Source organism: Euphorbia lathyris, chromosome 5 (genome assembly GCF_963576675.1).
Source record: "Euphorbia lathyris chromosome 5, ddEupLath1.1, whole genome shotgun sequence".
Taxonomy (NCBI): domain Eukaryota; kingdom Viridiplantae; phylum Streptophyta; class Magnoliopsida; order Malpighiales; family Euphorbiaceae; genus Euphorbia; species Euphorbia lathyris.
In genome coordinates, this window is record NC_088914.1 from 61,289,480 (window position 1) to 61,312,817 (window position 23,338).

The 23,338-nt window shown below is 32.3% G+C and overlaps 3 protein-coding genes and 1 long non-coding RNA gene across 4 annotated transcripts; 2 read left to right on the forward strand and 2 right to left on the reverse strand.

The window, feature by feature from the left end:
• Positions 1–314: 314 nt before the first annotated feature.
• On the forward strand, positions 315–1,729 carry LOC136228658 (peroxidase 17). The gene is made up of 3 exons (XM_066017103.1): positions 315–602; positions 690–881; positions 969–1,729. Exons 1-3 carry the CDS (start codon positions 393–395, stop codon positions 1,560–1,562), a joined length of 996 nt encoding a protein of 331 aa, XP_065873175.1. The 5' UTR covers positions 315–392; the 3' UTR covers positions 1,563–1,729.
• Positions 1,730–10,951: 9,222 nt separating this feature from the next.
• LOC136230590 (small ribosomal subunit protein eS6) lies at positions 10,952–14,368 on the reverse strand. The gene is made up of 6 exons (XM_066019714.1): positions 14,226–14,368; positions 14,077–14,141; positions 12,070–12,127; positions 11,867–11,975; positions 11,516–11,788; positions 10,952–11,404 (listed from the first exon to the last, which is right to left on the reverse strand). The coding sequence occupies exons 1-6, from the start codon at positions 14,229–14,231 to the stop codon at positions 11,166–11,168; spliced, it is 750 nt and encodes a 249-aa protein (XP_065875786.1). The 5' UTR covers positions 14,232–14,368; the 3' UTR covers positions 10,952–11,165.
• Positions 14,369–16,209: 1,841 nt separating this feature from the next.
• LOC136228812 (uncharacterized) lies at positions 16,210–17,886 on the forward strand. The gene is made up of 3 exons (XR_010688852.1): positions 16,210–16,643; positions 16,883–17,048; positions 17,667–17,886. It is a non-coding gene; the product is annotated as an uncharacterized lncRNA (long non-coding RNA).
• Positions 17,887–18,496: 610 nt separating this feature from the next.
• Positions 18,497–21,196, reverse strand: LOC136230795 (serine/threonine-protein kinase SAPK1). Its single transcript, XM_066019979.1, has 9 exons — positions 20,903–21,196; positions 20,758–20,832; positions 20,387–20,488; positions 19,776–19,829; positions 19,603–19,695; positions 19,416–19,508; positions 19,220–19,324; positions 19,038–19,136; positions 18,497–18,952 (listed from the first exon to the last, which is right to left on the reverse strand). Exons 1-9 carry the CDS (start codon positions 21,020–21,022, stop codon positions 18,671–18,673), a joined length of 1,023 nt encoding a protein of 340 aa, XP_065876051.1. The 5' UTR covers positions 21,023–21,196; the 3' UTR covers positions 18,497–18,670.
• Between the last annotated feature and the right edge of the window lie 2,142 nt (positions 21,197–23,338).

A 23,338-nucleotide genomic window follows, 5' to 3' on the forward strand; every position in this document is an offset into this window, starting at 1 on the left:
CAATTTTTTTCTTATTTATCGATATATAAAATCTATATAAAAAAAATAAATTAAAACAATTAGTACATATACATGACACGTGTTAAAAATTGTGTCATGTAAAAAAAATTAGCGTTTCATCTATTAAATGTTGAAACAAATATTATAAAATAATACTACATGAAAGAAAGTGATAAAATTTTGGATACGTTCAAATAAATCGGGTGTCAAATTACAAAATCAAAGACCGAATATATAAAACTTTATTTTTTTTTTCCTAAAAGAAAAATCATGTGCCGTCCATGCGAAGCATATATGATTATTGGGGGAGAAGTTTAAAATCCCGGAGCAAGCACCCGTTTTAAATCACTTCCAACACGACTATCAAATTACAAACCAGAAAGAAAGAAAAAATGTCTCCTCTCCTCCTTATACTCTTTCTCCTACTCAAACCCACATCCACATCCACCGCCTCTGCTTCCCATCTCCGCCCCGGATTTTACTCTGATACTTGCCCAGAAGCCGAATTAACCGTCAGGAATGTGATGAAGAAAGCCTTGATTAGAGAACCAAGAAGCGTTGCCTCTGTCATGCGCTTTCAATTCCATGATTGCTTTGTTAATGTACAAACACTCTTTCTTATATCTTGATTTCAATTTCAATCTCATATCAATTTGATTTTTCAATTGTTTTTTGAATTTGTTGAAAAGGGATGTGATGCTTCTATGCTGCTTGATGATACACCAACTATGCTAGGAGAAAAGCTTTCCCTTTCCAATATCAATTCCTTAAGGTCTTACGAAGTTGTTGATGAAATCAAGCAAGAGTTAGAGAATATTTGTCCCCAAACTGTTTCTTGTGCAGATATAATTGTCATGGCTTCTAGAGATGCTGTTGCTCTGGTAATTCTTCTTTTTCCCAAATTTCCCCAATTGGGTTTTTTTTCTCTCTTTTTCATAATTGAAATGATGTGAAATTGATTGAATCAGAGTGGTGGACCTGATTGGGAGGTGAAATTAGGGAGGGAAGATAGCCTAACAGCAAGCCAAGAAGATGCAGACAATATAATGCCAAGTCCAAGAGCAAATGCAAGTTATCTAATAGATCTATTTGCAAGATTCAATCTTTCAGTGAAGGATCTAGTAGCACTTTCAGGGTCACATTCAATTGGGAAAGGAAGGTGTTTTTCAATAATGTTCAGGCTGTATAACCAGTCAGGAACAGGGAAACCAGACCCAACAATAGAGCCAAATTTCAGAGAAAAATTGAACAAGTTATGTCCAGTAGGAGGTGATGAAAATGTGACAGGAGACCTTGATTCAACCCCAATTGTATTTGATAACATGTATTTCAAGGATTTGGTATCTGGAAGAGGATTTCTGAATTCAGATCAAACACTTCATACGTTTGGTAGAACAAGAGAGTTTGTGAAGCGTTATAGTAAGGATGAAAGTGAATTTTTTAAGGCGTTTGTTGAAGGAATGATAAAGATGGGTGATTTGCAATCTGGACGGCCTGGTGAGATCAGAACCAATTGCAGATTGGCTAATGGACGTCCTATTAGTGTCTTGCTTGAATCTTGACTTGCGATTCATTATAGTTTAATAGTATTAGAAAAAGATATAGAAAAATCATATATTTATTGGATAAGTTAAGTGGGTTGGTTGCTATCAATTTTAGTGTATCTTCTCTGATTTCTTTTGGGTGATTTTTGATTGAAAATTGGAACAACTTCTATTATTACTTGTTACTTCACTTACCATAGTTCTTCCGATATAAATATATAAAGGTTTGGTACATTAGTACTAGTATGATTATACCCGTTAAAACAATATATTATATTACAGAGAAATGAACATAGAAACTGAAATGGAAATGTACATAGAAACTGAAATGGAAGTGTACACCCAGAAATCATAAATCATGAGAAATGAAAATGTGGTAAAAATTAATAAGTATATTTATGAACTTTATAAATATGCATGTTTGTTAATTTTGTTTATAGAAAATGAAAAAAATTAGATAAAAGTTAATGAAGAAGTAAAAATGGTTTTTACATTTGGAAAAATTTGAATAAAATGAGAGTGCAAAGAAATCAACATGTAATGGGCTAAAAGGAAAAAAACGTAAAGCAAAATGTTCTGTTTATGAGTTTTTTAAGAGTTTTTCATTTCGAAAATATTCCAAATTGTGTAAAAGCTTTACCGTCAAAATTTAAATTAATTTAATGTAAATATATTAAAAGGAGATTTCACAATTGACTGATTTTGGAAAGGAAAAAAAACTCATTTACTAGAATAAATAAATAATGACACTTTTTATGATTTTCTCTAGAAAAATTCTCTTTTCAATAAGAATTGACTCAAGTATCAGTGTTCTCAATAAATATATATAAATGATTATCCATGTTTAAACCAACATTTTGTTGACTAATGAGTGGCTTAAATATTAGAGTATCTTCCATTAAAAAGTCCAAAGTTTTTCTTTGACTCTCATTAAATTAAGGGGGCGTTTGGTTTGGGGGTTTCAGGAAAGGGTAAGGAAAATGGAAGACTTCATTCCCTTTGTTGGTGTTTGTTTTGCTAATTCAATGATTTCCTTTGCCCTTTTTTAGTTTTGGGTTTACCCCTAACTCCTCTAACTCATTCCACATTCCCCCTAAGGTTTTCTATTCCCTTTCCCCTCTCTTTCTAACTTAAACTTCTACACTCCTTATAAAATTCTACTTTACTCTCTATTTTATTTTTTTATTTTTATTTTGGTCTCTATATTTTTTTATTTTTTCATTTCTTTATCTTTAGATTAATTTCATTTTCATTATATATTTTTTATTTTTTTACTCAAAAAATATTTTTGACTAAATTTTACTTTTTTTTAATTTTTGTTTAATCCTTATATTTATTTATTTATATTTTTTATCACTAGATTAATTTCACTTTTGATCCTTATACTTAATTATTTTTACCTTTTTACTCTGAAAAATAATTTTGACCAAATTTTTTCTTTTATCATATTATTCAGTTTTAATATTTATTTTTAATTATTTTAAAATAATTATTTTCTTTTTAAATATAATGTTTATGCATTTTCTTTGATTAATTTTATTTCAGTTTCCTCTATTTCATTATCTTTTGATTTTAATTCTTATATTTTATTAATAGAGGCACATGTATGTATAAAAATTGTTGTCAAAGATTTTCTCGGTGAAAAGGACAATGAAGATGCTTAAACTCTTTCCGGTGATGAAGTATTATACTTAGAAGGCTATTGGCTTTTGTTTGTTTTTTTTATTTGTATAAACTTTGTTAAGTTTAAATTTTAACTTTTATGAACTTTATATTATTATCAATAAGGGTAGCAAGTGAGTGACGCTTTGAATTGTTTGGGATTATATATGAAGTTATTTCACGTTTTATGGAAACTATAGTAAAAGAGTTGAATTTTTTTTTTTTATTATATATGAATTTGAAAAAAAAAATTAGTTTTGATTCCCTATTTGAACCAAACATCCACAAAGGGAATGGGGTGGAATTGCATTCCCTTTCCTAAACATATCCAAACACATAGGGGTATGAATGCTTATTCCTTTCCTTTCCTTTCCTTTAGTTTCCCTTTCTTGATTCCTTTTTCCTTACCCATTGTGAATCAAACGCCCCCTAAGTATTATTATGTTTTTTCTCACCTATTTATGTAGGTAAGATAATTGAGAATGCAGTAAAGCTGAGCTTTGACATATTCAGGTTCGGTTCATCAGAAAATTGACAAGTTTAAGTTCGATCTCAATATTCTGTTTGTGAGTTGTTCAGGAGTTTTGCTCACGAGCTCATTAATTCAATTCATGAACAATCTATTAATTATTTCCATTAAATTATATTGATTTGATTCTTTTAATACAAAACTACATGGTTTTGAAATCTATAAAACTAAAATTTACACAAAATTACGTTGTTTTACATTTCTCCATCATTATTGAAAAAAATAATCAAATCAAACTTACTAACAAGAATGTTCACGAACATTATAATCGAACTGTCTCACGGGATTGTTCATAACCTGCTCGCGAGCTTTCAACCTGAGTTTTACCGTGTTCAAACTCAGTTCACGGTTCGGTTCATTTATAGTTATGGGTAAAAACCAAGTCAAATTAAAAAAAAAAAAAAAAGTAATAGATGGATGATAATATATTGAATGGCATTAAATAATATAGAATAGATAGTTGTATATGAGTGGATCCACATGCAATGCAATGCAATGTGGATATGATGATGACTAAGAAATTGGAAATATGCAAAAAAGTGGACAATAGGATTAGCAAATAGAATTATTTATTTATTTAAAAAGGGTATGTGATAATGCAATAAATAAAAAGTAATTTATATGTCTAACTTTGTGAGGCAAAGAGATGAGATAATTTTAAAATTCTATAGTCTTGTATTAGCAGCCATTGAGAGAAAGGGTGGTCCATACTATCAACGAATATGGGAACACAGCAAAGTGGGCTTTCAGTTTCACAAATAAATGTTATATGGGGGTGGGGGGCCAATTTGTTATTCATCTATCTTGTTTGTTTTGATGGATTCACTCTCATAACTTATTATTGTTGCGTTTTACACCCAAACTCACTCTTTTTCATTTAATTATCTAATGTGACAGCGATACTCATACCTAAATAAATCAATAATGTAACAACCAACCTTTTACATCTCATTTCAACTACGTATTTTCTTCTAAACACTCTCTTCTCATTACTATGCCGATCTCTAAATTTAGCCATTCACCATAAGAAATCATAATCTCTTTGTAAAAATTCAACCTCTTCAATGAATGAGGTGTGGATTGTATTTGACATCCGAGTAGTTAGACAACCACCGAAACTGAGAATCAACTTTCTTTTTTACATATCATGTAAAATTGAGTTTGGTTGGACTTTAGTAAAATATACTATTACGTTCAAATCAGTTTTGATCGAAATATACTAAAAGGATGGAATGTGATATTTAGGGATGTAAATAGGGTGGCGATTCCCTATCCCCATTAGGGGCCACACCAACGGGAATGGAAAATCCTCGATTAGAATCCCCACGGGACTAGGACGAGGATTGTTTTGTATCTCGGAAGCGGAGACGGGGATATGTATCCCCTAGGGACTCCCGTACCTGTCCCCTATTAATGATTATGTGTGAAATGTATTATCAGTATATTTGATTGAATAAGATTTACAGAGAACGTAAGTATAAATAGCAAGGGAGTCCTAACCCTAGCTAGCTTTGTGAATATTCCTAACAGAGATAGGAGTGTGAGTGATGTGTTCTAGTTACAATTGAATAGGTATAGATAAATACAAAGTTGTAACCATTGTGATTAAGGGAATTCCCAAGATAAATACACATTCGTGAGCGAAAATCAAACTTATGTTTGTTGTATGGACGGAGTAAAGGCGGGACACCACACCCGAAGACACACAATTTGGAGAAATATGGTTGTTTGTTAAAAGCTTTTGTGAATGGTGACACGGAACCAAGAACCAAAGTGGGTAACAGATTGATTAAGTGAACACCGTGTAAAGCTGCATAATTCCAATACTTTAAAGGTAGTAAAGCATGAGCCAAAAGAGTTAAAGCTGTGTCAACACCATGCTGAATTTTACGTTCAGAAATACCATTTTGTTCACGAGTGCAAGGACACGCCAATTTATGCATGATGCCTTCTTTGGAAAAAAATGTTCGAAGTTTTTGGAATTCGCCATCAAAGTGAGTAAAAATTCTTAAGCTTGGCCTAATATTGGTGAAAATCATAGAATAAAATTCAAGAAATATAGAATAAATATCACTTTTGTTTTTCAAACAATAAACCCAACTGAAACGAGCCAATTCATCAATAAAAATAAAAAAATAACGATGTCCAAGAGTTGATAAAATAGGGGAAGGACCCCAAATATCCGAATGTATACACACTCAAACATGTAAGTACTAGAACGAATAACGAAATTTAAATGAGATTTGGATAATTTTCCCAACGGACAAGAAGAACACGCCTCAGTACTCTGGGATGAAGGAAGCTGATGTTGGTGAACAATCTAAGAGACAGTTTGTGAATGATAGTGACCAAAATGAGCATGACATTGTGCAAACAGAATCCGTTCCCCCACCAAAGCTTGCTTCGGAGCAGGCGGTATGGTGTACAATCCGTCTCTACTCAGTCCTCACAAGAGGATTTCCTTGCTGACCTGGTCCTTGATAAGAAAATAAGAAGGCCAAAATTCGAAATAATATGAGTTGTCACGAGAAAATTGTTGGACAGAGAGCAAAAATTTAGTTAATTGAGGCACAAACAAAACATCTTTAAGATTAAAATTGTGTAGAGAAGAAGAACTCATATGAGATATAGGCAAACCTTGTCCATTACCAAACTAAATATTGTCATGACCTTGAAATGGGATCATATTTCGAATCTGCTGAGCATCATTGGTCATATGATGAGTGACACTTGTGTCGGGGGTACCATGGTTGTGTTGGTGTGCCTTAGTTCTTAGGCATTGGTTTTATACTTTGTATTGGAAATTATGTATTTTGTTGGAATACATTATTAAGTGTTATATAAATAAAAACATTAATTCATTCTATTTATGTCTTGTGCTATAAACCTGAATGGAGTATCCATTAATTGTTAATCATTCTATTTATTTGTCGTTGTACTATGCCAAATTCCAACAAGATAGAGAAAAGATAAAATAAAAGTTATATATAAACATAATGAAATGGGGAATGAGGATCTCCTTTTCAGATGTACTAGCAAGTGCATTAAAGATGTAGTCATCGATTCTCATAAGAAGCTAGGAACGGGGATAAAAGTTTCCCCATTTGGATTTCGGGGAGCGGGAATGTGGAATATAATTCCTGCCATGTCTCGTTTACATCACTAATACTCTTGTTGAGGAAGGAGGAAGCTTTTGCAAATCCGAACGGTACATTCGGTGAAAGGGAAGGAGGATCTGATATAGCCTGAGACTGAATCACTAAATATTCACATAAGATATCAGAAGTCCCCCACCTCCATGAGCTAAGCCTAGCTTTTTAAGGCTAGAGAAACGTTTGCAATTCTTGAGAATACACGCCGCTTCTAAAAGGTTCTTCCTTCAGTAAGACAAGACACACATTAGGTTCATACTCGAAATGTTTCCTTTATCTCTTTAAAAGGAAAGAATGGGTATGTGTATCTCTACCTTTACCAACTTCATCTTTACCACGTCGACTTAGTGATTTTTTTTAACTCCTCTCAAGTTTCATACAACGAACAGTAAATACTTAATTCCTTTCCGTTCTTTAACTTGAATTAGAAATGGTCACTTCCTTTTCTAAGGTTCAAAACATGACCCATTGGATTGAGGTTATTGCTTCAACGATACCTCAGTCAAATTGGACAATTTGAAGGGAAACCCCTAGTTGAACAAGTGTGAGTGTGTCATTCTCACGCAATGTATATATGCCATTAGTGACTTGTTTCACCATATTTGTGATCTAACTGATCTTTTTGGCATGTTCAATAGTAATGGTTTTGGCCAACCTATGGATAACCTGATCATCTATTTCTCTTTTTGAGGGGAATATTGCATATAGCTATTAAGGAAGATGAACCTCCAACGTGTCAATCAAACCTCCTCGGGACACTTATGCTCTCAGTCACGACATCGTTAGAGTGATTGGATTTGTGGTGAGAGGTATTGAAGACATTATAGCGGCGCTTAATCTCATGTTGAATGCTCCAGCGTCAATGCCTAAAGTACTCATGCTAAAAGGTCAGGTCTATGCTCAATGCATCAATGATAACACCACGAAGAAATTCCACGATGAAGGTTTGGTAATATGCTGAATGAGATCCTCAATATATTCATAATCGAAGAATTTAGGGAGCGATTGGATATGGGAATCGAATGTCTTGTTTATATATCCTCTAAAATAGAGCTTAGCTAGACCCTGACGAGGGATATACCGACGCTCAATTCAGTTCCGATCTAAAGAGATGCGTGAGAGAAAGTAACGTGATTTTAGTGCAGACAATATTATGAAGGAGTTTTTTCCTTATGTAGGAGTGAAGAGTCCTATACTAACTAGGAGTAAACTGACTTTGAATCCCAATAAGGAAAGAATTCATAGAGAGTTGATATTCCTTACCAGTTGACACTATCTATACACACTAAAAGAACTCATAAATAGGATGGAATGTGATACTCTCGCTTAGGAAGGTGGAAACTTCTGAAAATCCGAACCGTACATCTGGTGAAAGGGAAGGAGGATCCGAAATAGTTTAGACCGAATCTCCAAATATCCATATATATTATCAAAAAAATAATTGAGTAAATTTGTCAAATCAAAGAGATCCAAACCTACGAGTAGAAATTCAGTTGGCAACATAGACTGTGTTTGTAAGAAGAAACCTTGTGTTTCAATTCTCAATAAATACATTCGCAGGAATGAGTGACAAGTTTTAACTGTGATTGAACTTTAAACTAGATTATCTCAATTAACATACATATGCATTAAGAGATTTTCTACAATACTACTAGAGGAACATGCTCAATCAATTAAAAGAAGGTTGCATACCACATTGTTTAAAAATAATTAGTGTTAAGAATAAAGGTATACAAATTGCACCAATTAATTAGTAAGGATATATCACTCCAGGAGTATGATAGAATTTATCAGACAAAAATAAATAAATATAGTGATCCAACTAAAAAAATATGTTGTCCTTATATTACTATTCTTTTACGTTACTTTTTATTTTTATTGTATAAAGATTAAAATAAGATAAGTATGTCATGTGTTATAAACTATCGCATACAGATAACTTAAAAATATCCAAACCACAATTTCTTTGAGATCCACCATATGCATGTGGAACCCACACTTTAGGAGGCCCACCAAATATATAATAATTTCCGTGAAAATATTTATGGGGAAATTAAAGTTGATTGGCAAAGGATGAATCTTTATTTGTTTTTATGGTTCTTTGTATTGTATGATTCCATTAGCTTTAGAGGGATATTTTAAAAGAAGAAGAAAAGTAGCAAGTAGCCTTGAAAATGTTATCATCGTCCTTATCTTTCCTTCCTACCCACCAATAAAGACAAAGTTTCACAATTCAACAATCAAACATCAACATGATGGCACCCAAAGGAAATGAAAGACAATGTCACCCAGCAACCCTTTTTAACATCATTAATCTTTATAAACATTTCATAATTTATCTTGATTCATTTTCCTATCATTACCATAGCCAGTTGCGTTTACATAAATCCTGATAACCACGTAAATTTAGTCATTCACCGTTAGATCTAGACAGATTAAATATAAGCTTTAGAATGTTTTGAACGTTCACTTTAGGATTTTAATCCGTCTAGATCTAACGGTGAATGACCAAATTTACAGAGTCCATGTGACCAAATTTACGTAATCATCAGAGTCTATATGAACGCAGCTGTTACCACAGCTACTCTTTTTCAATCGTTAATGGTAGTTTCAAACCTAAATTACCACAATTTTGAGTTCTTTGCACAATTAAAGGTCAGAATAGCTCATGAAGTTAGCAAGCAATATAAGTTTAGCCGGGTCAAAATAGCCCATGAAGTTACTACATGGTATAAGTTTGTACACAGTATCAGTTTGGCCAAAATCAAAATTTAGGTACAACTTCGGTTTCAAAGTTGACATTATTTCAAAAATTAGCTTTAGACAAAAAATTTAAGTATTTAACAAATACAATTAGTTTCAACATGAGCTAATTACAATTTCAAGGTTACAAAACTTCATTTTGTTTCAATAGTCTATTGAATTTTCATTCTTATTTTAATAAAATCATTCCGCTCTTTTGAAACAGAAAAAACAACCTAAAATGATTGACTTTTATATATACTATTGTGAGATGTTAGAAAAAAAAAAGTTCATACGGTTACTTTGTTTTTGACAAAATAAAGGTTACTTTGTTTTTTTCACCATTGATCATTGTGGACTTTAACAAAGTAAGTTCTTCCCAAGCTTAATGCATATTTACACCCTTGAACTTGGCAAGTTTTGCCTAATGGCACCCTGAACTTTTAAAATAACTTATCACACGCCTATAGTTGGCTTTAAAAACCTATTGCACACTTATAGTTGGCTTTAAAAATCTATTACACACCTATACTTGGCTCATTCGGACCTCCTACACACAAAATCGTTGATCTTTAACGAACGAGGTAGTATGCGTGTTATAGAAAAAAAGAAAAGCGCGGGAGTTCGTTCGATATACCACCTCATCCGTCAAAGACGAAAAATCAACGATTTTGTGTGTAGAAGGTCTGAATGAGCCAACTATAGGTGTGTGATAGGTTTTTAAAACCAACTATAGGTGTGCGATGGATTTTTGAAGGCAACTATAGGTGTGTGATAGGTTATTTTAAAAGTTCATGGTGCCATTAGACAAAACTTGCCAAGTTTAGGTGTGTATATATGCATTAAGCCTTCTTCCAATGGTAGTAAAAACAAAGTAAGACTTACTTTGTCAAAAACAAAACAAAATACACATAGTCTAACCCTATATATATATAGGCATCACATGACATACAAGTTGTTGCCACGTGACTGTCATGTTATAAGTAGCAGAATTTTATTCAACCAAATCCAAAATGTTATCAACTTACAAATGCATTTGGCAGTTATTAGCATAAAATGTGTAAGATTGTATACTTAAATTTCTTCGACGATTATGAAGAGTTAAGCAAAGGTTAACATCATGTGAGATTAGGAGGTAAGCCTACCTAGGCAATTAATTTAAGAGAAACCTACAACACATTTTACATGAGACTAATGCTATTCCTAATCATAGCATATAAAGCTCATTAAATTAGCCAACCCCACCGTTCTTTCAGTATAGTGACCAGCCCAAACCATGCATATAGTGACAACTATTCATTTTTCTAATTGTCAAATTTAAATTCAATGACCAACAATGTCATGATTATAACATAATAAATGTAAACAAAATTTCAGATGTTTAAAGTTGATACAGATGCAACAAAAGTCTTGATTCTCAAAATCCAGAAAAATATGTAAGTTTCATCACTCACAAAGTAACATGAACAAAAATCTTGATTCTCAAAATCCAGAAGAAAATGTAAGTTGCATCACTCACAAAGTAACATGAAACACCTATGCTGCAATAGAAGGCTTTGAGGCTGCAGAGAGTCTAGATCTCTTCTTTGCCAAACTCTCACTGCGGCGTTCACGCTGCTCCTTCAACCTGCTGGCAAGGAGCTTTTGATAATCAGCTGCCTCGGACTTGGCCTTGGCAATTCTCTTCTTCTTGTCAGAGATTCTAGCTCGCTTCCTTTGCAAAGTCAATGGAGTCACCAACCTCTGAATTTTGGGAGCTTTGCTAACCTTCTTACCTGCAATATCAGAGAAAAAGCGTCTTGATACACTGGTTTTCATTGATATGGAACAAGCACTAACTGCAGTCAAATAAATGATGAAAAGAGAACTATGATGGAGCTACTGACCAGCTTTAGTTGTAAATGTCCGGCGGTAAGTGTTCACATACTTTCGGACATCATCCTCCTTTGAAAGGTTAAACAGCTTCCGGATCTTTGATGCCCTTTTAGGACCTCTCATTCTAGGCTTCTCAACATCTGTTAATCCAGGTAAATCATTTTCACCTTTCTTCACAATAACCAAGTTCAGAACAGACAGATCTTGACTAACAATGCATCCACGAACAGACTTCCTTCTGCGCTCGCCATTTCTTCTTCCATATCCACGGAAGCAAGGGGTACCTGTTCACCACAAACATATTACCACATTGTTTTCATCAAGCCAATACATTATTGCAATAGAAGGCATATACCACAAACCTCTATGAAGCAAAAGACGAACACGACCAGGAGTCAAAACTCCTTGCTTCATTGGGAAACCCTGCTTGTCACAGCCTCCCATAATCTTAAAAACATATCCCTTGAACTCCTGGAAGTACATACAAATGGATAAATATGAGAAAGATTACAACATACTACCACTTTAGTCAAGGAAGCATCACAAAATCCTAGCAAGAACATACGTCACCCAAGGCATCCCCATTGACTTCTTGTGAGATCCTCTTGTCAAAGAAAGCACGCCTGCCATGATAAACCTTTCACATGAGAAACAATAAACTAAATAGATCTACTCTTAAAAGGAGTTGCAATGTACCATGAAATCACCCTAAAATGTGATAAAGGATGTGCTAAAAGTGACGGAATTATGGATCATGTTTAAAATGGTCCAAGGGAATTGTAAGTGTATGTTAGGAAAAAAAAGGTCATGCAACAGGAAAGGGCAATGGTTGAAATTGAATTATAATTTAAGTTATGACAGCTGAGTAGTTTGTTGTCCATAGGGGTAAAAGTTAGTTATAGTCTACTATGATCTGGACATTTGAGGGAGGAGTGAGTTTATATCGCATGATTTTTGTAGAGGTAAAAATATTTTTGTACGTTTCTCTGTTTTACAGCAGGGCTCTATCTTGGGATAGAGCAGGAAGTCTTTCCTGTTTAAAGCTCTTACAATCCAATTTTCCTAATCAATACGCTTATATTTCCTCTCTAATTTTTGTTTTAGACTTCAATCCTACATTCTTCTGTTTTAAATCTTGTCAAAATACTAATAGCAGTAACAATGTTGCAGCTGCATTGTTTTGTACCCCTTACTTTCTGGTAATATATGTACCCCTTACTTTCTGGTAATATATTCAACAGTCACAATTTGATAGAGAATATGCTGATAGGCATCAAGGGTAATATGGAATTGGGGGACATACGGTTTAGGGTCTGATTAGTGAAGAGAGAGAGTTGTAGTTAGTATATATATATAGCAGTAGTGTTCACAAGGACCCTGATGACCAAATGAATTGTGGCCATTCACCGTTAGATCTAGACTTATCAAAATCATGGGATGGAGATTCAAAGCATCCTAAAGCTTATATTTAATCAACATAGATCTAACAGTGAATGACCACAACTCATTTGGTCATCAGGGTCCATGTGAACACTACTGATATATATAGCAATGGGAAGAGAAGGTGATGGCATGCAAAATCATGTTGTTTGGCTCATTTTAGTAGGGAGGGGAGAATATCTTCCTGTGGGGATTGAGTTTAGGCTCAATCAATTCCATCTTTAAGTTATTCAATTTAATAGACTACTGTTTGGTAGTTTCAATCTTCTTCTCTGTATTTGTATTTAGTTTCTATCACAATTGCAAAATAAAATGCACTTCCAGAATGAATACATCCAACTACTCAAAGATGCATAATTTTTATAGCCGATTTTCAAAGAGAAAAAAAAAAGAATTCTGCTTGTGTCCATATACAGAGAATGTAAAACTACAGTTCTAGCCAACAACAACATTCATAGGAATTGACATCTACATCACTCTTAATTAACCGGGAAACTAATCAGCAAAATCAGGAAATCCCTAACTTAGAAAAAAGGAAGAGGAAAGCTCATCAAGCTGAACCACAGGCATTGCAATGCAAGGAGGTGAATTTGAAAGTCCAATTGTAATAAAAAAATCTAAGTTAATCTAACAAGTTGCCATTGTATAAAAAAAAACTGCATTTATGCACCGGTTTGAGGGCGAGCCTCGGCGTAACGGTAAACGTTAAAAAGTGGAATTGACAAAAATAATTAAGAGCTCTAAGAGACTAGGAGATAGCATTATCAATTTTAATTCAACAAGAATGTACAAAAACTACAATACTTACAAGTCCTAGCAAAATTCAAATGCGACACTTCTCTAATTTGTATTTGATTAGATTTGATAGGATAAAAGAATCCATATGTTCAGTTCAACTTGATTTAAAAATAATTTATTAGTTTTCCTGAATCTGCCACAATATGTAACTCCAACAAATTAGCTATACCTACATATATTCTTTTCAACAAACAAGTAATATAATTTCCTATCATATTTACATTCTCCAACAAGGAAAAATATAAATCCTTTCAACATCTGTGACTGTAAACACATATAATCATGGCCAAGGGAAGAGCTACGAAAAAAAATAAACACAAGAAAGAGATCGTACAGTTTCTGATCATCGTCTATCTCGAGCTTCTTCTGGCACCCAGTGGTTGGATTCGCAATATTGAACTGTTCAGAGAGAGATAATTAGCAAAATTGAACATTTTGGTACCGTTAATAGACGAGGGACACAGTAAGGGAAGAATACAAAACCTTCATCTCTAATGTAGGAAGGGGCAACGGTTGATTGTTGCGAGGAAAGCCAAATACTCGTCCACCTGCGACAGCTTCTTCCTCTCCGAGACGCGAATTAGGGTTTACTATGGCTTTGAATGTGTTTATATATGGAGAAGGGGAAACTAGGGTGTTATTCAAGGATTCTACTCACATGTTGGGCCCATATTCTAACGTTTACATAGGTTTAACGAGAAAGGATAACAAAGGCCCAAACAAGAGAAATGGTTCATCTGAACAATTAATAAAAAGAAAAAAAAGAGAAATTTACATGCAAAATCATTTTTAAAAAACTATCTACGATTAGTAAAATCAGTATCTTTAATATATTTTAAGAATTAGAATTTATAAATTAGGAGTCTAGAATATATTTTTTAGAATTTAAAATTTATGAATTGGGGTCTAATTTTTTAAAATCATAGTGTAAAATCATACTTTATTTGTAATATATAAAAAATAATGACAAATTAATAATTAAGTTTGATAATATGATTTAGTTATAATTTTATACTTAAATATGATATTCATGTATTTTATACCCATATAAAAATGGGGGAATTTACATAAAATGCCCTAATTAGCGGTTACATTTTACTGTATAATTTTTTCATTTTTATTGTGTATATTTTAAATTTTCATTTCTTAAATATCATTGTTTGTGTTTTACATTTTATGTCACCATTTATTGATCTCGTGTTGTTTGAAATGTCCCTTTAACTTATTTCATTATGAGTATTAACCTTTATCGTTTTCCTTCATTCCGTCTCTATTTAGAGTATCAGTATTTTTTATTGTATTATATTGTTTTTTTTTATTCTTTATATTGTTTTTATTTTTTCTATTTTATTTTACAATGGTGAAAGCAAGAATTTGTATCTTACCTCTTCTAACAAAATTAATTTTTTACTTCTAATTCCTATAATTATAAATTATAAAGATAAGCATTCGATTAAATTGTTTTTTACTAAGAATAGAAAGAAAGAGATATATTGTGAATGATGATTACTTTGTGAAAAAACGCATAAAATTTTTGAGTCTTGGGCATAATAATGATAAGAATGATAGTGAAAAGATTGTTTAGAAGAAATAATTAAGTAGTCACGAAAGAAATCATATAAAAATAAGTGAACCTTTTTACCAATATTGACTGTTAGAATACCGACTATTGCATATTGTTCCAGAATTTAAAAAAAAAAACCCAAGTGGAATAGAGGGATAAGTTAGAACATTTGAATTTGCTTGACGAAAAGCGGTTGATGTCATTGGATTAACTATGGATATATCAACAACGGCTAGCCGATGTGTATGATCTGAATGTCTCATCCCATAAAAGACGGTTGAAAGTTGAGATTTTGTCTTAAAGTTGAGATTTTGTCTATTCATTCAAATAATTCCAAATTGTTTGTTAGTGAACCTAGTAGCTGAGCCAAGATCGAAAGTTCAAGGCGCTCCACCAATAACGAAACCAAGATTCCAGATATGTCGGTGTTTACATACATATATTCTTTCATATGATAAAAAGAAAAAAAGATTCTGATGACTATCGTGATAACCCAAGATGACTAGGTAAAAGAGTTAAAGACTACAGACTACTTTTAGCTTCTACACTAGCCTTTTTACTTTGTTTCATTATTTGTTATTTCCGAATCTTTTCCGAGACCGAATCGAGCTGCCGTTTCGCTCTAAAACTATTTGGTTGATATGGTATAAAAATGGTTAATACACATATTTGCCCTTGTATTTGTTCGTTTAAACAGATTTGCCCCTATATCAAATAAATACACAAATATACCCTTAATTTTTTCAAATTCCAGCAAAAATGCCATAATCTAAACGGTTTGCTTATTTGGCATAACACCGTTAATCTAGTCAGCACATCTATTAATACACCACCAATTAATAAATTACACATCATTAAAATAAATTTATACCCTAATAAAAATTATAACACATGGCATACCCAAACCCTAATTTACCCGCTGAATATGTAATGACCTTTCACTTTCATCTTCATCTCTAGGAAGAAGAACTAAGGCGGCTGGAAAATGGAGGATAACAACGACGCTTTCGACCATGAACGATGATGGTTTCTTCTCTGGAAAACGAGGAAGCAAAGGATCCGATCATGTCTTTTTAAATTAGCCCGACCACTGGATCCAGAGCATCAGAGATTTACTCGAGGTCCCGCTTGGATTCTCCTGACCCATCCGTCATGGACCCAACAATCCCTCAAGGTCCCGACGACGATGTGCCTCCTCCTGGCTAGCGATTCGCTCAATTTGGTGTCGGATGCTTCTGGGGTGTCGAATTGGTATTCCAGAGAGTTCCTGGTGTAACCAAGACTGAAGTGGGTTATAGTCAGGGCTTAGACATAACCCTACCACTTTAAATCGTCAGGTTAGTTTCTTTTGAAATGGTTTCATCTTTCTTCCTATTATTGAATCTCTGTAATTTTTCTTGTTTAATTGATTGAGCATTTTGGTTTTTAATGGATTCTTTACTACTGGGTGCGGCTCATTTATTATAGATTTTGATAAAAATTCGAGGCTTCCCAGGAATTTTTATTGATCTATTCGTATGCTTGTTTAATTTTGTATGTGTTGAGTTCTATTGGAATTTGGTGTGTTACTTTACAGGCCAGCGTGCACTTGTTCGTGACAATTGGGAGCCAGGCGTGGTGGCGAAGGCCCAACACTAGATTTCAAACTTGAAGAGTGGGTTCTCTGAGACCGCTGCAAAAGGAGGAGTAAGTCTTGAAGAAATTGGTTATGTTACCAGATGAAACGGCACTCTTTTGGACAGGTAAATCAAGGGAGTAAGGTTCGGTTCCGCGAGTCTAAATCCCTTATATCTGATTAGTGTATGCTTGGTTATTAGATGAGTGATCATGACATTGGCATTGAATTTGGCTACTAAAATTGCAACACACCTGAAATGGCTTTAAAATATGGATTCTGGTACATGATAGTATATTGCCTTTCGTTTTATAGCAGGAATATGAAGGTGTGGGTGTGTACAGTAGAAAATGAAAGTCAAGCCTAGTTATTTGTTTTTAGATTTATACTTGCTCCTATGGTCAATTTACTCAAAATGCATTTTGTGTAAAAATCAATTTAGTCGACAACTTAGTCAAATTAATCCATTAGCTAATTTCTGATGTTCTGATGCTTGAGATATGTTACTTTGAACTGATTTGTTCAAGTTGAATGCTGAATTGATAGTTAGTTCACTGTGATGCAAATGAACTCTTGAAGAATGCTCCTTTTGGTTTTGGTTTTTTCACTCCAAGAGTGTTGGTTAGAGTTGAATTGTTTTAATTGTAGGATTTATCCTCTATAGACAAATGCTATTTTAATTGTCCTTTTCTCCACTAAAAGGTTCATCCAAAATTTAGGAGAAATGATTACCTTGTTGTGACAGGCATGGAGTTGGACGAGTATGAAGAAACTGATGTTAATATGGAGGAAGCAGCAAGATCAGCATGAAGCATAAGATGTATACTTGTTGGCTGTCAAAATTGGAAATAATAGTTGTAATATCATTTTTGTCCAATTTAGAAATAACATTTGTAATATGTCCATTTGGATCCATTTATAAAATTTATTCAATTTAGACATTTATCAAAATTTGTAAATTTTTATATTATATGCCTTTTTTTAAATGATCTGAAAGTTTTGTTGATTGAAATTTAAGCATGGTCAATTATTATTAGGTATAAAATTTATCTATAAAATATAATATAAAAATAAATAAATTGCTAATAGGGCACTTAAAATCATTCTACAGTTACATCGGCAAATTTAGAATTACTATAGAGGACGAATTTCGTCGCTAATTTGTAGATATGGTTTCATTTGGCGACAGATTTAGAAGAATTGTTGTGTAAAATTTCGTCGCATAAAATTTTATCATGAAAACTTTTCCGCGTAAAATTTTGTCGTTAAAAATTTAATGTGTCATTTTTTAGTTGACGTGTCAGATGATGTGGAGGGTGACATGTTGCACCGTTAGTGCCAGATCACTATTCTGTTAGATTAGGGTATTTTTGCTGCTTTTAAAAAAATATAAGGATATATTTATGTGTTTATTTGATATAGGGGCAAATCTGTTTAAACGGACAAATACAGGGGCAAATATGTGTATTAACCCGGTATAAAAATCTGTTTTTGTAAAAAAGAAAACTATTCATATTTGATGCTTGTAAATACAACTAAAAGATAAATTTATATTTTTTGTTGCCATTTACAAACTCAAATAGAAAAACAGAGCATATAGAATTGAATCATTAATGATATAATGTCCCAAATTATATGCACAAAGCAAACAGAGCATTCACATTCACCCCTACTACACATACTAAAAAGTGGCATTTTGTTGATCAAGATTGGGTACAAAAAAATTCCGTTGAAGTATAAAAATTAGAATCACAAAGCACAAACAAAATCACCACTCTTATCCATATCATCATCATCATCAATATCAGAATCATCTATATCATCTAAATCCATGCTTCCTCCGAATAGATTATTTCCTCCTATTTTTACCCCATTTTCTGGACCTTTCCTTGCCTCTTCTATTATTCCCAATATTTCTTCAATACTTTGTGATTCTTCCTCTCCCTTTTCCTCCTTCCCTTCTTCCATCAATTCTATTGGCAAATCCTTCAGAAACCATGGGTGCTTCTTTATTTCTTCCATTGTTATTCTCTACCAAAAAAAATTTATTTTCAATATTCTCAGCAAACACACAAATTAATTAACTGTTATGAAAGAAATTAAGTAATTTGATTACCTTTCCAGGATTAGCTACAAAAATCCTAGACAGTAGATAATTACATTCTGCTGTAACTCTAACATAGTCAGGAATTGAGTAGTGGACACTAAGAATCCTCTGCCATTGTTTATAAATAAATATTAGTAAAATGATTTGTGGAATTCATAAAAAAAATATAAAAAGTTATTAATTTAAAGAACCTGAATGGTTTTCTTGAAGTTTCTTGGATCTTCATGATCTTCAAATGGATAAGCCCCTACCAGCATCACATACAAAGTAACCCCACAAGACCAAACATCTGCAATCTGTACTTTTATATTATTATTTTCTTAATTAAATCAAAATTAGCAGTTGGTAAGATAATATACACATTTCAAACAAAATTAATTTATATACCTTGCCATCATATTCTTTTCTTGATAAGACCTCAGGTGCAATGTAGGCTGGTGTCCCTACTGTGGACTTGGGTTGAGAATGCAACACTGATGACTGTATGTATATTAATTAGAAAATTAATCAGGATTTTTTAGATTTATAAAAAGAATTAGAGAAGAATTAATGAGAAAGTAGATTTAATTATTGCCTTTGAGTAGCCAAAGTCACAGATCTTAAGACGAGGCGGTGAGGTTCCATCTAAGAGGGTATTTTCAAGCTTAAGATCTCTATGGCAAATTTGCTGCATCAAAGTTTAAAGAGTTTCATAAGAATAAATTGGATATTGTTTGAAATTGAAATAAGATGAGAAGAAATTAGTACCATGGAATGGCAGTAGCTAACTCCTGATATGAGTTGTTGAAAGAAAAATCTTGCCTGATATCATAAAAAAATTAAGAACAAACCTTGAGTGAGTTAATCAAATGATTAAACGAATTAAGAGTCAAAACTACTCTTAAAGTTAAACATTTTGATTAATTTAATCCAAATTGAATCACACATATCAACTCAGTTTTTAAGTTAGCAACATTAACATAAATTTTAAGTATTAAATATTACCAATTTGATAACGGGATTGATATCTAAAATTTGAACAGAGCTTAATTGATCAAGATAGTCGCGCGCGGAGTCACTTTTATAGAGTTAGGAGAGAATTTTCTATAAATTCCAGCTCAACGGCTTTGGCAAAATTCCTTTTTCATCCTCAAAACGTTAAAACTTTATCGCTTTTGGTGCTCGATATTTCACTCTAAAGCATACAAACACATCAAAATATCACAATAAGGTAATATTAGGAGGTTGGTAGAGGTGGCACCACCAGTGGTGAAGCTAGTGGTCCGAGGGCTCTAGTCCTTAGGCTCTGGACTAACTCGGCCCTAGCTACTTGAATGAAAGCATTTAAAGTTGTACTAGTATTTTCAATGAAGGAATACCTCATCTTCAGTGAATCTACCAGCAGTGCATATTCTTTCAAAGAGTTCACCTCCTGCTGCATATTCCATCACTATGGCTAAATGGGTTGGCGTCAGAAATACCTGTACAAAAAATAAAAATCATTTTCCTCAACATTGAATTTTGTTTTTTTTTTTTATGGCGAGGAAAGCAAGAGTACAAAATAATTCTTGTAGAAAAGGGTATTTTAGGAAATTGGTGAAGCTTGAATTTATTAGTTTAGTTGCCTCTTCCACTAAGAAAAGAAAACAAAAGTGGGGAATGGAATAGTAGAACAAGTCTAATTCTGAAACTTCAACTCAACAACAAATATTCTTCTTGTTAAATCTGAATGATAAATGAGAATGATTACCTCTTTGAATCTAATTATGTTGGGATGTTGGAGTGACCTGTGGTTCATGATTTCTCTCTGAACATGCTCATCAATCTGGGAAAAAAAAACCCAAAACTTATGAATTTACATAAGAAAGAATTCAAAAAATAGAAAAAGAACAAACCTTGAGGCCTCTCTCAATATATTTGACAGCAAAGAGTTGACCACTCCATTTATCTCTAACAAGCTTAGCAACTCCAAAATTGCCAGAACCTATATCTTTCTTTATTTCATATCTCTCCATTTTTGAAGAACAATAAAAGTATAAGTAGCTTTATATATATAAACAAATAAATGATTGGTTGCTTGCTTCACTTGAATTTGAGTTTGAGTTTGAGTTTGAGTGAGTCCCTTTGCTTAAATGCTTTCAGAATCGTCTATCGATGGAAAAGCAAATTGTGGCGTTTGTTTCTTTTTTATTTTTATTCTTTCTAGCCTGAGATAATGGTTTCAACGGCCCCCACATATCGACGTGTCTTCTTTCTACTGGTTTAATTGTCAACCTCCATACCGTCATATTTATTGGTTCAACTCTTTCTTTCATTTTTTTTTAAAGAATTTATCCAATATTTTCTTCCATATTAATGAATAGTATTGAAAGACAATTCCACTAGCTTACCTTAGCTTAATAGTGGATGTCGGTCCACTTATTAATTGGCTTTCATCTACTGCTACTCTACTATTCTAGTACTACTCAAAATTTGAGTCACGTGTTTATTTCTAAATCTTTCATTCTCACTATCTAATCTAATGTTAAATCCAAACTTAACAACCCTAATTTGTTCACTTTTATACTAAATCACATTTTAGTTTTACGAAACAAAAATAATATAAAGAAAGAAAGAAAGAAATATTCTCCTTCAGGAAACCACTCGCTCTTTATATATATTTGGGATGGGGTGTAAAAATATCCATAATTTTTATGGTCAAAAGTAATTTTATCTCTAACGTCTCAAATCATATAATTTTATCTCTAATCTAATTTTGATAGTCAAAAGCAATTTACTCATAATTTTGATAAATTTAGTCAATTTCAAACATTATTATAAAATACACATATTTTATTTTTTTATTACGTATCAATTACATATCAGTTAGTTCTAAAAAAGATTTCATATTTTTTTGTGATTTAATAATAGAATTAGAGATTAATATTTTTAAATTCGGAGAAATATTTAAATTTTTTCCCAACTCATACAAAATACAATACGTTTTTAAACTTTTTATTTAAATTTTTTCCATGCTTAATCATATGTTTGTCCCGGGAGAAAATCTGATGTCCCATTTCGGTGTCTCCTTCCATGTCCCTCTCACAAAAAGTGGCTCCATTTAATCATGTGGGTCCCCTTGGCTCATAAAATATATTATTTTAATTAAAAGGGCCACTTTTTATGAAAGGGACATGGAAGGGGACATCGAAATGGGGACAACAGATTTTCTCCCGTTTGTCCCTACAAAAAAAAACATATGTTTGCAATCTGTTACTTATTAGTGATAAAATAACGTACATGTGAAGTGTAAATGACAAAATTCATGAACGAAAAATTATTTTTGATGAATTATTTTTCAAATTGACTCAACTTGTTAACATTATGGGTAAAATTGTTCTTGGCTGCCAAAGGTAAGGGTAAAAATTGCATCATTTTAGACGTTAGAGGTAAAATTATTTTTGGTTGTGTCGGATATATTTTTACACCTTATCCCTATAAACAACAAAAAAAACATCTCGACATAACTAATTAAAAATTACAATCCAAAAGTATAGTAGAGAAGTTTGAATCTACATCTTCAATTTATAGATCATGATAAAATAATAATACAATGTTTGAAACTGTTTTTGGCATAACGATGAGAAACACACTCCATGCAAAATCAACTTCATAGTCTTTTTCTCTAGAAATGACTTTATGATATGGATGATAGGTAAAACTTTTATTCCATAAATAAAAACATGATAACACCTGTATAGAAAAATATATCATAGTACTATCCATAAAGGGATGAGAAACTTCCAAATTTATCATAGTAGATCAATAAAAAAATATTAAATAAAGAAAAAATAAAACAAAGCAAAGAAGAAGTTTATATTCTGATTAACCCCACAACCTGAATGAATAAGAATATAGTTTCTCCGAAGGTTTAGGTCTTTTTTTCTACCTTTTAAAGGTCATCAAATTTTTAATATAAGAATTATCATTTTATTTTTTCATACTTTTCTATTACCAATACACCGTTAATAATTTATTTTTTTCAAATTTTAATAAAAGAGATGTTTATTATTATTATTTTTTTTGAACCTAAAGAGATGTTTATTATTAATGTAAACAGATCTAATTTATTCATAATAATTAATAAAAAAAATAGTTTTTGTTTGAAAACTACCGTTCTTAGGAAAGGGGTATTAATGATTAATTAACTAGTTATTTAATAATCTCATTAATATTTATTAGTTTTAGTTGGTGGAAAACAGCAAATGTTTGTTAGTTTTTTATTTATTAATTAATTTTTATGGAAACATGTATATTGGAGTTTTTCATGAATTTTTTTTGTATTTATTTAA

What these genes read in the sequence shown, in the direction of transcription:
- LOC136230590 (XM_066019714.1), bottom strand. An exon ending in ATGGGGATGCCTTGGGTGAC is followed by an intron (nt 11,976 to 12,069) that starts GTATGTTCTTGC and finishes ATGTACTTCCAG; the next exon opens with GAGTTCAAGGGATATGTTTT. An exon ending in GACATTTACAACTAAAGCTG is followed by an intron (nt 11,405 to 11,515) that starts GTCAGTAGCTCC and finishes CTGATATTGCAG; the next exon opens with GTAAGAAGGTTAGCAAAGCT.
- LOC136230795 (XM_066019979.1), bottom strand. Translation starts at nt 21,022, where the DNA reads ATGGAGAGATATGAAATAAAGAAAGATATAGGTTCTGGCAATTTTGGA. An exon ending in GTAGATTCACTGAAGATGAG is followed by an intron (nt 19,830 to 20,386) that starts GTATTCCTTCAT and finishes TTATGATATCAG; the next exon opens with GCAAGATTTTTCTTTCAACA. An exon ending in TTGTAGCTAATCCTGGAAAG is followed by an intron (nt 18,953 to 19,037) that starts GTAATCAAATTA and finishes TTTTTTTGGTAG; the next exon opens with AGAATAACAATGGAAGAAAT.
- LOC136228658 (XM_066017103.1), top strand. Translation starts at nt 393, where the DNA reads ATGTCTCCTCTCCTCCTTATACTCTTTCTCCTACTCAAACCCACATCC. An exon ending in TCCATGATTGCTTTGTTAAT is followed by an intron (nt 603 to 689) that starts GTACAAACACTC and finishes TTTGTTGAAAAG; the next exon opens with GGATGTGATGCTTCTATGCT. An exon ending in CTAGAGATGCTGTTGCTCTG is followed by an intron (nt 882 to 968) that starts GTAATTCTTCTT and finishes TGATTGAATCAG; the next exon opens with AGTGGTGGACCTGATTGGGA.